Source organism: Erythrolamprus reginae, chromosome 2 (assembly GCF_031021105.1).
Source record: "Erythrolamprus reginae isolate rEryReg1 chromosome 2, rEryReg1.hap1, whole genome shotgun sequence".
Classification (NCBI taxonomy): domain Eukaryota; kingdom Metazoa; phylum Chordata; class Lepidosauria; order Squamata; family Dipsadidae; genus Erythrolamprus; species Erythrolamprus reginae.
This window is the reverse complement of record NC_091951.1, coordinates 99,178,395-99,193,637: the sequence shown is the minus strand read 5'-3', so window position 1 is coordinate 99,193,637 and position 15,243 is coordinate 99,178,395. Positions and strand designations below refer to the sequence as shown.

Here is a 15,243-nt window from a genome sequence, read left to right as displayed (position 1 = left end):
CTACATACCAGCCAGGGCAGCTCCTCTCATTTTACCTGCCACACCTTAGCATGTTCCATTCATCATGTCCACCAGAAGGTTGATGCAGGCTCATCAGTAAGAAGAAGCAGTGAGGATGGGCTAGAGCAGTGTTTTGCAACCTTGGCAACTTGAAGATATTTGGACTTCAACTCCCAGAATTCCCCAGCCAGCATTCGCTGGCTGGGGAATTCTGGGAGTTGAAGTCCAAATATCTTCAAGTTGCCAAGGTTGCAAAACACTGGGCTAGAGAGCGAAGTGCAGAGAGAAATACAGAAGGACCCTTTTCCCCCCAACCATTAAGAATGTACATATGTTGTATACATACATTCACGTTTATAGTAACATAAATATATATATATATTTTAAAAAACCAACGAACACCAGCAGATGAGCAGGTCAAAAACCGGGGCCAGGGCCAGCCCTGGGATATCCCATATTCACTCCTGCCGTCGCCACTCTCTCATCGCGGAAGAGGGGCAGCAAGGCAGACAGCTCCCTAGCGGCACACTGGAGGTTTCTGCAGAAGGTTCCTCTTTCTTCTTCCCTGGTCTTCGAACGCTTCCCTTCTGGGATGGGGATCTGCTGCCACCCTGAAACAACGAGCTGCACACATGCTGGTGGTGGACTGTGTTCGAACTGTAAGCGAGCGCCTTCTTTTCTGAGTCAGTTCATAAGCGAGTTGGTTCCTCTTCGCTCTCACTGCAGTTCCCGCAACAGTCCTGGGGAAGGGAGGGAGGGAGTGAAAGGGAGAGCACACAGCAAGCAGAGAGTGAGGCCACTTATTCAACAAGCAGGGAAGCCGCAGGATTTTGTTCCCATTCCCCACAGAGAAACTCCATTACTCAGAAATATACTTTTTGGGCCAGCCCCGCCTAAAACAAGGCTGCTGAAAGTCCTGCTTTCAAAGCATAGTACTGCTCTCCTGAAGCCAAAACTATACTGCTCAAAACAATCAAGGGAACACTCAAATAACACATCCTAGATATGAATGAATGAAATATTCTCATTGAATATTTGTTCTGTACAATGCTGAATGTGCACAACAGCAAGTGAAATTGTTTGTTTGTTTATCTGTTTATCTATCTATCTATCTATCTATCTATCTATCTATCTATCTATCTATCTATCTATCTATCTAATCTATCTATCTATCTATCTATCTATCTACAGTAACTATCTATCTATCTATCTATCTATCTATCTATCTATCTATCTACAGTAACTATCTATCTATCTATCTATCTATCTATCTATCTACAGTAACTATCTATCTATCTATCTATCTATCTATCTATCTATCTATCTATCTATCTATCTACAGTAACTATCTATCTATCTATCTATCTATCTATCTATCTATCTATCTATCTATCTATCTATCTATCTATCTAATCTATCTATCTATCTATCTATCTATCTATCTATCTACAGTAACTATCTATCTATCTATCTATCTATCTATCTATCTATCTATCTATCTACAGTAACTATCTATCTATCTATCTATCTATCTAATCTATCTATCTATCTATCTATCTATCTATCTATCTATCTATCTATCTATCTATCTATCTATCTATAGTAACTATCTATCTATCTATCTATCTATCTATCTATCTATCTATCTATCTATCTATCTATCTATCTATCTATCTATCTATCTATCTATCTATCTATCTATCTATCTATCTAGTTAGTCCAAACCATAAATGAAGCTTACAGAGGATATGCTCATAGTAAAATATATCATATATCAATGAAAGGGTAGAAGAAAAGATATAGGAATAGGAGCGAGAGAGATATAGAGAATTATAGGAGAGACATTAGGACAGGGGACGGAAGGCATGCTGGTGCACTTATGTACGCCCCTTACTGACCTCTTAGGAATCTGGACAGGTCAACCGTGGACAGTCTAAGGGTAAAATGTTGAGGGTTTGGGGTTGACACTACAGAGTCAGGTAATGAGTTCCACGCTTCGACAACTCGATTACTAAAGTCGTATTTTTTATAGTCAAGCTTGGAGTGGTTAATATTAAGTTTGAATCTGTTTTGTGCTCTTGTGTTGTTGTGGTTGAAGATGAAGTAGTATTTGACAGGCAGGACGTTGCAGCATATGACCTTGTGGGCAATACTTAGATCATGTTTAAGGCATCATAGTTCTAAGGTTTGTAGATCCAGGATTGTCAGTCTAGTTTCGTAGGGTATTCTGTTTCGTGTGGAAGACTGAAGGGTTATCAATCAGTGTTGATTCCTAAGTGGACAGTTTGATTTCACAGAAGTTTGATTTACTTGGAGTTATATTGTGTTGTTTAAGTGTTCCCTTTATTTATTTATTTATTTTTGACCAGTGAATTACGGGGAGAACACAAATGCCATTAGCGGCCATAAATGAAGCAAATATCACTGTGTATTAGTGAACCCAGTCAAAAGATCATAATGCAAGTCAGCTCGGTAAAATTACAGCTGGAAGATGTGCAATACAGAACCATGGACCACTTATCCAATTGAACTAAGGCAATTAACACAGGAATCTAAATTCCGAAAGGCTCAAGTATCCGAAATATTAGCAAGATCTTAGAAATCCCCCCAGGATTTCCCCCAGTGGGGGAAAAAAGAAAGAAAGAAAGAAAGACCCTTTCAGTTCCAAGTAATGGGACTATAGATACATGAGCCATAATAAATGGAGATATTTCAAAACTCCATAACGATCGAGATAAAGCAATCTTGGTGTTTTGCAGGAAGTAGAAAGAGTGACTCAAGGGATTATTAATGCAGAGAAGCAGCATCTCTGGAGGGGGAAGGAAGGAACTGAAAGTATTAGGAGTCCACATTCCTTTCCCTTGTCTTCTCATGCCTTCAAACAGCTGGGAGAGAAGAGGTTCCTCACCTCTGAAAAAAGCGAACATGCTGCGGGAGGCCCAACCAGGGATCCCTGATCCGCCATTCAACAGAGCCACTAGAGGAGGCTACTGGAGTTTTACTGGAAGGCAGCAAGTTCCCATAGAACCCAGAGTGCCCTTGCTTGCTGTGCAAAGTAAAATAAATAATTAAAAGAAAGGACGCAGCATTGTTCTTAAACTACACGGGAGCTGTGGGTGCTGTTGGAAAATGCTCTATTTTTAAATCATGAAGCCATGCGAAAGAGAAGGAACAGCCTTGGGAGAAAACAATGGGACTTTCAAGTGGTTCTGAGCTCTTCTGCTTCTGTCGGCTTGGAGTTTTCCCAACGGAGGATGCAGAAATTCTGGCCCCAATATGGACAGCAGGCCTTTTAGAGCAGTGTTTTTCAACCAGTGTGCCGCGAGTCATGGTCAGGTGTGCCGCAAAGCTCAGCAAGAGAGAGAAAGAAAGCAAGAGAGAGAGAGAAAGAAAGAAAGAGAGAGAGAAAGAGAGAAAGAGAAAGAAAGCAAGAGAGAGAGAGAGAGAAAGAGAGAAAGAGAAAGAGAGAGAAAGCAAGAGAGAGAGAGAGAGAGAAAGAAAGGCAGGGAAGGAGGGAGAGATAGAAAGAGAGCAAAAAAGAGGGAAAGAAAGAGGGATGGAGAGAGAGAGGAAGGAAGGGAGAGAGAGAAAGAGGGAGAGAAATAGAGTGAAAGGGAGGAAGAGAGAGAGAGAGAGATTTTTTGGTCCAAACTTTTTTAGCCCCCCCTCCTCTCCCCTGCTCAATGTGCCCCATGATTTTGTATATGTAAAAACTGTGCCGCAGCTCAAAAAAAGGTTGAAAATCAGTGTTTTAGAGGACTCAGTATTGCCTCTCGTTTCTTAAGAGGCACTTCAGCAGCCTGAGACTCAACAGCCTTTGAAGACGGGGCTACAAATATGATGCTGCTGGAGGCTTGTTCCTTGCCAGGGGGCCTCCCTGCTTCTATGCTGCTGTCCCTGGAAGAGCTTTAAAAGCATTTTAAAGCATTTTAAAAGAACAAGGGGGCACAGTCCGAGGTTAGCTGGGGGGAAAGATCAGAAGCAACGTGAGAAAATATTATTTTACTGAAAGAGTAGTAGATGCTTGGAACAAACTTCCAGCAGATGTGGTTGGTAAATCCATAGTAACTGAATTTGGGATAAACATAGATCCATCCTAAGATAAAATACAGGAAATAGTATAAGGGCAGGCTAGATGGACCATGAGGTCTTTTTCTGCCGTCAATCTTCTATGTTTCTATGTGGTTGTGAGCACATCCCCTGCATTCAGGAGCAAATGCAATGTTTATATTAAATGGACCTTCGTGGAAATGACTTCATGGAAATGACAAGTGGTCATCATCACTGCAAAGAACAGATGGCAGGCTTTAAAACGTATTCCTCCCTGCAGACGGCTACTCCAGGAAGGAAACTGAGATAACTACACATGACCTTAACAACAGAATTACTGCATGCAAAACTCTGGATGACCAGAAAACCTCCATCAAGAATTGCTATTAGCAGCCAGATAATTGCAGTCCAGATTTTTAAAATTCAGCTGTAGTAGCTTTTCTGCATTTAGGCTCCTGATCAATTACTGGGAAGACATCACTCAAGATTTGATTTTTTAGGAAAACCCCCCCCCCCAGACCTAATACATATCCCAGAGATCTGACCAATACCAAGCAAGGCTGGGAGGAATAACAGGAATGTGTGGGAATGCTAAATGTCTATAGTCAGATGAACCATTTAAAAGTCTGCTAATTTTGATACATGAGGTGACAATGATATCCCTTATGACCTGCTGCCCAATTCTAAAGCAGAACGGAACAACTTTGGAGGTTCGTGCTGCACCAACCCAGATTACTTTGTCCTGATAATTTAACAAACCCATCAAGTTTCCCCAGTTAGGCGCAGGGGATGGAAATTAATTTCCCCAATGGGCTCCAAGAGAAACTGGGCCTATGGTGGAGGGCCGAACCAACAGGACTGTGAAGGTCCATAGGCACACATGCACACACATATGTACATAGAAAAAAAAATAGCAACAGCTTTAAAATGCCTGCCTCGTGTATCCCAGCGGCCGGTCAGGTTGGTTTTCTCCAGATCCTGTTAGCCAAACATTGTCAACTGGTGGGTCGGAGGGGAAGGGCCTTCTCTATGGCAGCTCCACTCTTCCTGAATCAGCCCCCCCAGAGATTCGCACTGCACCCACCCTCCTGGCCTTTCAAAAGGCTTTAAAAACATGCCTTTGCAGGCCTGGGAGCATTGAGCACTGACATTCTGCTCTGGCCAATAGTATGTTTGTGGTATGACTTTAATTGTATGGTTTTTTAATGTTAGGGTTTTTAAATTTTGTATTGTTTTGTTTGGTTTTTGACGCTTGGGATTTTAAAATTTTTTGTACTCTTTTATCTTGTAGTCCTGAATCCACTAGGAAAGGGCAGCCTATAAATGCAGATAGACAGACAGACAGACAGACAGATAATAGATAGATAAAGAGATAGATAGATAGAGAGATAGATAGTGAGATAGAGAGATAGAGAGATAATAGACAGAAAGATAGATAGATAGATATGATAGATAGGTAGGTAGACAGACAGACAGACAGACAGACAGACAGAGAGATAGATAGAGAGATGATAGATAGATAGGTAGGTAGGTAGATAGATAGATAGGTAGACAGACAGACAGAAAGATAGAGAGAGAGATAGAGAGAGATAGAGAGAGAGGGAGAGATGGTAGATAGATAGATAGATAGATAGATAGATAGATAGATAGATAGATAGATGATGGATAGATAGGTAGATAGGTAGGTAGGTAGGTAGGTAGATAGACAGACAGACAGATAGAGATGATAGCTAGATAGCTAGATAGGTATAGGTAGGTAGGTAGATAGATAGATAGATAGATAGATAGATAGATAGATAGATAGATAGATAGATAGATAGATACCAGTAGATTAAAAACAATGGCATTATATTGTGTGAATGGCATACACTTATTTACATTTGATTCCTAATTTCTGATTGATTTTATGAGGGTTGGACAAATACTGTACAGCCAAAGGACCAAAAAATAGCCCGGGGGCTGTAAAAAGTCTATGTCTATTTAGGAATAACCCTGAATTTCATGCCCATCAGCAACGTGTGTCAATAGATATGTAATGCAAACAGAACACCACTTCATTTGGTCTGATGGAGGAAAGTGATACTCTGAAAGAAGAAGAGTTATACAAAGTAAGCTAAAGCTCCAAAGTTTATGCCTTTTAGTAAATTTGGTTAGCTTAAAAAGGTGCTTTTAAAAGCCTTTTGATGTATCTTTGTTTATTGGTCTGAAAGCATAATGGTTTGTTCTGGACTTGTTCCCCTAAACAGCAAATGGATCAAAATGAGGATGCTTAGAGAATGTCAAAGCTTGCTTGTATGAAATATGAAAATGGCTTATTCCTATCATTCCTAATTTGACCTTCTTATGGCAGAATTAGATCATTGCTGATGGATGAAAAAAATGTTTGCCCTGACTGAGACTCCATCATTAAATTGAATTAATAATGGGTTAAATTAATATAACTTACTATATTAGCTGTCAACTACTTATCTGCCTTCTTGGAATCCTTTGAGCTTAGGGAAGTGAACAGGGAAGCTACAGCAGTGAAGGCTACTACATATTTATCCAACGTTGCCCCTCCTTGCTAATTAAATAAGCTAAGAAAGATTAATGTCATGGGAAATGAAGACGAACATGAAAAGTTGCAGGAGGCAATAAACTAAAGCTTTTCTCCCACGATGTACAGGATTGTGACGTGCCCACCTTATTCAACGGAATAGTTTTATACATGAACCTATGTAGAAGAGAGATCGCTTGGAATTTTGGAATGAGGTATCACCCACATGCTGATGGCCTTTAGCTCTATCATCCTTGGGCAACTACTGGTATAAAGGAAACAGCTCATATCCTTCAATTCTGCTTGGGCTCGATAAGAAGGAACAAGTTTGCAAGTCCAGTTCTGCTGTGGAAGAGGAAGTCTGGTTCAGAGAGGACTTGTTTTGAAAGAGGTTGCAACCCTCCAAAAGAGCAAACTCGAAACTTTGGCAAGAAGTGTTTGCACAATTACATTTAAATGTTCCAGCTGTGACCCTTACTGGGTTGGTATAATTTGGCATGATGATTTATGCTGTTTACAGCAACATGTGAAAAGCATCCAGAAATTTATATAAAAGGTTGTACGTTGGCTTTTGACTGTTACTTAATATTAGCAGTCTATTATATTAATATATGCTTGTTTTTTGTCCTCCGCTCAAGGTCATTCATCTTTAAACAAGCCTTAAAAACTTATGAAACGACAATTTAAAGGGCACCCTGCTTCTTTAAAAATTTGTTTGGTTATTGGCAGGAGTGAAATACAGTAGATTCTGACAGGTTCTGGAGAACCAGTAACAGAAATTTTGAGTAGTTCAGAGAACCAGCAAATACCATCTCTGGCTGGCCCCATAGTGTGTTGAGAATGGGGATTTTGCAGTATCCTTCCCCTTTCACGCCCACAGAACCGTTAGGGAAAAAAATTGAATTTATACAAAAGATGCCCTGAGATGAGTATTCTGAGCAGAGTCAGGTTACAAGCGGTGTGCCACAAGGGTCTGTTCTGGGTCCTATTCTTTTTAATATGTTTGTGAGTGACATAGGGGAAGGTTTGGTAGGGAAGGTTTGCCTATTTGCCGATGACTCTAAAGTGTGCAATAGGGTTGATATTCCTGGAGGCGTCTGTAATATGGTAAATGATTTAGCTTTACTAGATAAATGGTCAAAGCAATGGAAACTGCAGTTTAATGTTTCCAAATGTAAAATAATGCACTTGGGGAAAAGGAATCCTCAATCTGAGTATTGTATTGGCAGTTCTGTGTTAGCAAATACTTCAGAAGAAAAGGATTTAGGGGTAGTGATTTCTGACAGTCTCAAAATGGGTGAACAGTGCAGTCAGGCGGTAGGGAAAGCAAGTAGGATGCTTGGCTGCATAGCTAGAGGTATAACAAGCAGGAAGAGGGAGATTATGATCCCGCTATATAGAATGCTGGTGAGACCACATTTGGAATATTGTGTTCAGTTCTGGAGACCTCACCTACAAAAAGATATTGACAAAATTGAACGGGTCCAAACACGGGCTACAAGAATGGTGGAAGGTCTTAAGCATAAAACGTATCAGGAAAGACTTAATGAACTCAATATGTATAGTCTGGAGGACAGAAGGAAAAGGGGGGACATGATCGAAACATTTAAATATATTAAAGGGTTAAATAAGGTCCAGGAGGGAAGTGTGTTTAATAGGAAAGTGAACACAAGAACAAGGGGGCAAAATCTGAGGTTAGTTGGGGGAAAGATCAAAAGCAACATGAGAAAATATTATTTTACTGAAAGAGTAGTAGATCCTTGGAACAAACTTCCAGCAGACGTGGTAGATAAATCCACAGTAACTGAATTTAAACATGCCTGGGATAAACATATATCCATCCTAAGATAGAATACAGAAAATAGTGTAGGGGCAGACTGGATGGACCAGGAGGTCTTTTTCTGCCGTCAGACTTCTGTGTTTCTATGTTTCTATGATATAATTTGCAAATATTGTATATTAGATACATGTCAAAATGTTTTCTTCTTGCTGCATCCTAAACTGTGAAATGGTCTTCCTTAGGATATGCAGTTGAGTCTAGCTCTATCCTGGGAACAAAAATGAAGAGAAATATCTTTTCAATCCTGCTTGCTAAACTGCTTTTAGCAATTTCATTTCATGGTTAACGAACAGCAATATCCCTGGCCTTTGGTATAATAATCTGATATTTCTATGATTTAATTGGCTTTTATAGTTGTTGTACATTGCCTTGAAATGCTTTTAACAGAAAGGCATGCTTATGTGTGTGTGTGTGTATGTGTCACATGTTTTTGCTGAATTTGAAAATTAAGGGAGACTAGGATAGATCTATTTCGGCCTTGTTCTGGACTCATCAGCTAGCCACACCCTCACTATGATGGCTTGGGCCGAGAGGCAAAAAAGAAGCTGTGATGCTCGTTCAATATACCGGGGTGATTTGACAGAGCCGCCCCGAGTCTGTGGAGAGGGGCGGCATACAAATCTAAATAATAAATAAATATATATATAAATACAGTAGTACCTCGTGATACGAACCCCTTGTCATATGAACTTTTCGAGATACGAACTCGGAGTTTGGAAGTTTTTTGCCTTTTCTTACGAACTTTTTTCGCCTTATGAACCCACCGCCACCGCCGGCAGGATGCCCCACCTCCGGACTTCCATTGCAAGTGAAGCGCCCGTTTTTGCAATCCTGGGATTCCCCTGAGGCTCCCCTCCATGGGAAACTCCACCTCCCAGGATTGCAAAAATGGGCGCTCCGCTGGGCGCCGCAGCCCAGCTGTCACCTTCCAAAACAGCCGGGGGGCTTCTTGGTGTTCTCCCGAACGCCGAACTCGGAAGCACCGCCGCCTGGCTATCACCTTCGCAGAAGAGCCGTGGAGCTGTCGGCCAGTCGGGAGGCTCAAATGGAGGTAGGGAATCCCAATAGGGAATTCCAGGGGTGGAGCTTTGACGTCACGGAGACGTCCTTCCTGGCCGGCCGAAACGTGGACTCTAGGAAGACACCTTAAGGATCTTGCCAATCAACTAAATTTTAACTGTACGGCACTGCTAATGTTACCTAGTTTGGACATAGTGAAATGTCGGCAAGAAATCAACCAAGCTCAGAGAGCACCAAAGACCCTTTCATTTCAACCCTGAGCTACAAATATTCTCCTGTCATAAATTAACTATGTCCTAGAGATGCTCCAGTACAGGATGTGCTGGGAAAGCTGAGATGAAGAGCTATAGAAAACACCTAAGGGTGGGTTCCTCCTGGTTTGGACCAGATCGCCTGAACCGTTAGCAATCCACAATTTTGGCATCACGGATCCAGTTCTGTCTGTGCTGGTCTATGCGCACTGCCATCTTTTTTTGGGGAATTTTTGGTGATTTTTTTCATTGTTTGTATGGCTTCTCCTCGCCCTCTGCTGTGAAAAAAGCCCTCTAGTTGACCTTTATTTCTTCATCCGAAGCACAGTTGAGCAGCTCTCCTCAGCTGTGGCTGAAAGCACCTTCTGAACACGCACAGAAGTGAAATTGCAGGAAGGGGTGCGTGGGCGTGTAAGAGTGGCGCACGCACCTGTGCGCAAAACATCGCAATGCGCACCAGCAGGAAAGGTAAATGGAACCCACTGACCTAATGGGAAGAGAGCCGAAGGGGACTATGCCAAACAAATGCGTCTCAAGGCAAATGAGATTTCCAACTCAGACAATCCCACTCTCACCTGTCAGGTGAATTACCTGTCGGCTGAAGAGACGCTGGAGCAGACCCTTTTTGGGCAGGGGAGGCTGCGGCTCTTTCCAGTCCAGATCAGGAGGTATGATGCCATCTGGCCCAAATACATTCAGCTCCTTGAAACATTCTGTCTCTATCATCTACAAAATAATAATGATAAAAACTTCAGAACTCACGATAGTTTTGCTATGGCTACCCACTCGTTTCTCAGAACCGCCCACATCGAAAATCAGCTACCAGGACCAGTTTTTGTTGCAATAGCAGATAACCCATTTTTTAATGTTCTCCTTTCAGAAGCATCATTTCCCAGAAGAAAACCTACCTCGTTTTGCCAGGGAATAGGGACACTTCCTGTTGCAAATTTATGGTAGAAATCATGGTCCGTTGGTTCTAACTCTACCCCTTTGACTGTGGAGAACTGCTCAATATCCAGGACATCTTTGCAATAAATAGCTTGGGGCTAGGAGGAATATAGAAATAAAATAATACATAGAAGGGTTATTTTCTTCCATTTAAAATAGGAAACAATATTATACGAGCACAAAACCTGACTGCACCATATGTGCATTTTCAACTCACATCAGGTTTAAAAGGTGGGTCCAGCATCCCAGCTTCCAGTCGCTTGAAATTCAGATGTTTAAATAGTGGGTGGTCTTTCACCTCTTGAGCACCGGACCCTCCACACCCCAGCCGCTCCAAGGGGTCTTTGCACAAGAGCTAAAATGCAGCACAGGACAATCAAACACAATGGGAATAAATTTAACCCACATTTAAACTGTTAAAACTGTTTTGGGGAGGGGAATATTGACATAAAACTTAAAGTGTTCTTCGTAGACTGTTGGGGCTTTTTTGGTCCAGGTTTTTGCTAATCACAAAACACATTTTATATTTTTTGGCCGATTAGAAATCGCCCTCAAACTGCACTTCTTCTTTTACGTCCTTACCATTTATTTACTATAAAATTTTTTAAAATGACACACGCTATAGTAATTTATTAAATTAAATTATATTAAATGTTTATAAACCTTAAAAAAAGCTCCAATATGATTTAAAACAATTACATAAATACACTATGACACAAAATAAAATTTAACTTTTTTTAAAAAAAACCTTAAAACAAGTGTCAACCTTGGCAATGCTGCTGCATTCTTTTGCTTGGTTGTCATAGAGACCGGGAGGGGTAGAGATCAAGGGGAGGTGTTGGGAAGCGTGCAGGAGGAGAGTTAAGTTTCGATTTCCCAGGTGCCAAGAGGAGTCCGTTAGATGGAAAATTCCTGAAGAGTGATGGGAGGAGCAACTTGTGTCACCTGATGCATCTGGGAAATGGAGATTGGGCGAATGCCCAACAGGGGGTGGAAAGGGGTTTTTGATATGTGTGTAACGCGCCATTTTTCCTCAGACTTTGCTTTTCTTTCGATGCTTCAAGTTCTGATTTTGATAAATTCACTTTTGAACCTTTATAAAAGGACTCTGAGTTTTATTTGTCTGAATTCTGACTGGCAGCTTGACAAGAAGCCAGTAAAAAGATACATGATACAAACAGATGGAGGAAATTAAAGAAGGCCAAACAAAATATACCTAAAATGCAGAAATGGCGTTGACTTATCAAGAGGGAAAGTGATTGTACACGACACGAGCCCTTGTTGAGACTGACCATCGTGGCAATGACACCAATTGCTAATCTTCCAATCACAGGACAGAACAATGTCTGAGGGAAGATGCTCTTTTAGCTACCATATTTTTCAGATTATAAGACGTACCTTTCCCACCCCTAAAAGAGGCTCCGAATGTAACTTTTCCGAAGATTTCCCCCCCAGCCCTAATGAGGTGTTAACGATCTTCCCTGCTTGCAGGATTTTTTCATTGCTACTCCCAAAAGGTTTTTTGCCTACCCTGTCTTTATAGGTTTGTTTTCATTACTACTCTCTCTGAAGATTTTTTTAGCCCTAACTAAAAGATAAAATAATGTGCTGATGCTGACCACACTAGTCAGATGAATACCTGGTGGGCAGATTTTCTCCCCTATTTTCTTTCCCCAAAACTAAGGTGCATCTTATACTCCGGTGCGTCTTATACTCCAAAAATGTGGTAACTTATTTAGAATGTATATTTTAGCCTTTTGAATCTGGCTCATTGGCAATCAGGGTCACGTACATATAAAGCTCCCCAGGGAGGAACCCAGCCATTCCATTCTGCCTTCAGACCAGCTCCGTCCCTAATGTGTGAATCATGGTGACCAAACACTGCTTGTCTAGGGCAACACAGCTGGAGGATCATCTTCAGGTGGCAAGAGTGAGTATTTTGCCTGGTTTATTTTATTTTATTTTTTATTTTATTTTTTATTTATCTATTTATTTTATTATTTATGTTTTTTTTATTTATGTTTTTTTGTTTTTTTGTTTATTTATTTATTTATTTATTTATTTGTTTGCTTGCTTGCTTGCTTGCTTGCTTGCTTGCTTGCTTGCTTGCTTGCTTACTTACTTATTAGATTTATATGCCGCCCATCTCCGCAGACTCGGGGCGGCTCATAACAACAATAAAACAGTATATAATAAACAAATCTAATATTTAAAAGATTTCTAAAAACCCATTATTTTAAAAACATACAACACAAGCACACCATACATAAAACTATATAAGCCTGGGGAAGATGTCTCAATTCCCCCATGCATGACGGCAGGGGTGGGTTTTAAGAGGTTTGAGAAAGGCAAGGAGGGTGGGGGCAATCCTAATCTCCGGGGGGAGCTGGTTCCAGAGGATCGGGGCCGCCACAGAGAAGGCTCTTCCCCTGGGTCCTGCCAGACGACATTGTTTAGTCAACGGGACCCGGAGAAGGCCAACTCTGTGGGATCTAACCGGTCGCTGGGATTCGTGCGGCAGAAGGCGGTCCTGTAGATATTCTGGTCCGATGCCATAAAGGGCTTTATAGGTCATAACCAACACTTTGAATTGTGACCGGAAACTGATTTTCCTGGTCTTTTAAGCCTCTTCACAGATCCTAAAAGAAGTATACAGGTAGTCCTTACTTAGCAGCCACAACTGAGATGGGCAACTTGGTTGTTAAATGAAACAATTGCTAAATGAAATGGCAACTGTGCTTATGAATTTACTTTGGCTTGGCTTGGCTTTCCAGGCCTATGTCATAAATATGGCTAGCAAAATTACTTTTCATCTCTGTGATACTTTTTAGTGAATGGAATGAGACAGTCGCTAAGTAATTATAGATTTTTTTTCTCCTTCTAACATTTATGCCTCACTGTGATCGCTAACTGCTTTCCAGTATTCCTCATACGTTACAGTTACAGTTAAGAAACAAAATTAAGGTCAGTTATGTGTCTTCTTGGGAGAGCTAATGAACCTGGGTCAGAAAGGGGTTATTAATCCAATATCACAAGGTGGTATTAAACTATCATGGTGAGGGAAGTGTTTTTAATAGGAAAGTGAACACAAGAACAAGGGGACACAATCTGAAGTTAGTTAGGGGAAAGATCAGAAACAACATGAGAAAATATTATTTTACTGAAAGAGTAGTAGATCCTTGGAACAAACTTCCAGCAGACGTGGTTGGTAAATCCACAGTAACTGAATTTAAACATGCCTGGGATAAACATATATCCATCCTAAGATAAAATACAGGAAATAGTATAAGGGCAGACTAGATGGACCATGAGGTCTTTTTCTGCCGTCAGACTTCTATGTTTCTATGACTTGTATACATTTTATAAACAAACAAATATTTTTGATTTTAAAAATACTACTGTTTTTTGTTTGAAGAAATCTAGACTTGACTTTTTGTCACGTTTTTGTGCACCATACTATTTTGATACTTTTTTCTCTTAAAAACAATACATAAGCATTTTTCCTCTGATTTGAGAAAGTTAGTGAGGGAAACTGAGACTCACAGTGAGAACTTAATTTCACCGTCTATATCCTTCCTTCTTCCATATCTCTCTCGTTAGTTAAATATGTGCAGAAAGGATATTTGACACAAGCTCTTTATTTACTAGCTCATAAACTGGTAAATCAAGTTGCTTTCTAAACAAAGGAAAGTTTCCAAATAAACATCTATACGAGTTTATACCAGGATATAAAGGATTTGAAGTATGATTTAACTGCTTTCTGACAGGTAGATGTCAGGCAGGATTAGTTAGTAGTATATAGATATATTTATAGCACAATTGCAGCAAGATTATGCTACATACTAGTCTAAATACAGGTTTGCAGATAACTTTAATATATAATATGGTTTGTTTTGCTTTAACTTATAAAGGTGATACATAGCCTCTGTGATCTATAAATCATCTTTAATGGTTTAGAATTGATTAGCGGCACTGATCATTGATGATGAACTAAAATTCTTGCACTTAACTGGCTACCAAACTACATCAAAAGTACTTTTGTTCCTTTATACACCCAATTTAACACACATAGTAAAAAAAACTTGGCTTTTTGTTTTGGTTAAACCCATTCTGAAGTAAGCCAAAACAGTAAATTCAGTTTTAATTGTATTATAGTTTCCACCAAGCACCAATACCTTTGAAAAGGAAAGGGTTTGTGTTGCAAATTCTACCTGCCTGATGGTTAAAGAGGCAGCACACGTACCATGGAACACAGGGAGCGGGAGGCAGGTGAGAATTTATCAGAATACTCTTCCTGGATTTCCTTCACCAGGCGTTCCACCTCTTCACGCTTGATCTTCTTCCTGCGCTGCTGGAATGGAGACTGGCCCTCAATCATCTCATAGAGCAGGCATCCGAAAGCCCACCAGTCTGGGCTGAAGGTGTACCGTTCATTCTTCACAACTTCAGGAGCTGCAAAAAGAGCCGTTGGAACCAGATCTTGACACAATCATTGCTTATATGGGATCTGATCTTAGGGAAACATCAGGCACAAAGCACCAGGGCCACATATTAACTTCTAATTAAATTGATTTTTTGCTCATGTCTATGCATGGAAA

At 40.6% G+C, this 15,243-nt stretch overlaps 1 protein-coding gene across 2 annotated transcripts in view; it reads right to left on the bottom strand.

The window, feature by feature from the left end:
- Nucleotides 1-334: 334 nt before the first annotated feature.
- GRK6 (G protein-coupled receptor kinase 6) overlaps nucleotides 335-15,243 on the bottom strand; it is a 50,447-nt gene continuing 35,538 nt past the window's right edge. For both annotated transcript variants that reach the window (XM_070735830.1, XM_070735829.1), the window contains exons 12-16: nucleotides 14,889-15,097; nucleotides 10,863-11,000; nucleotides 10,606-10,743; nucleotides 10,289-10,423; nucleotides 335-740 (exon numbers count right to left, since the gene is read on the bottom strand). In XM_070735830.1, coding sequence (XP_070591931.1) covers nucleotides 690-740; nucleotides 10,289-10,423; nucleotides 10,606-10,743; nucleotides 10,863-11,000; nucleotides 14,889-15,097 — 671 coding nt within the window. In that variant the 3' untranslated portion in view covers nucleotides 335-689. The remainder of the gene's footprint in view (nucleotides 741-10,288; nucleotides 10,424-10,605; nucleotides 10,744-10,862; nucleotides 11,001-14,888; nucleotides 15,098-15,243) is intronic.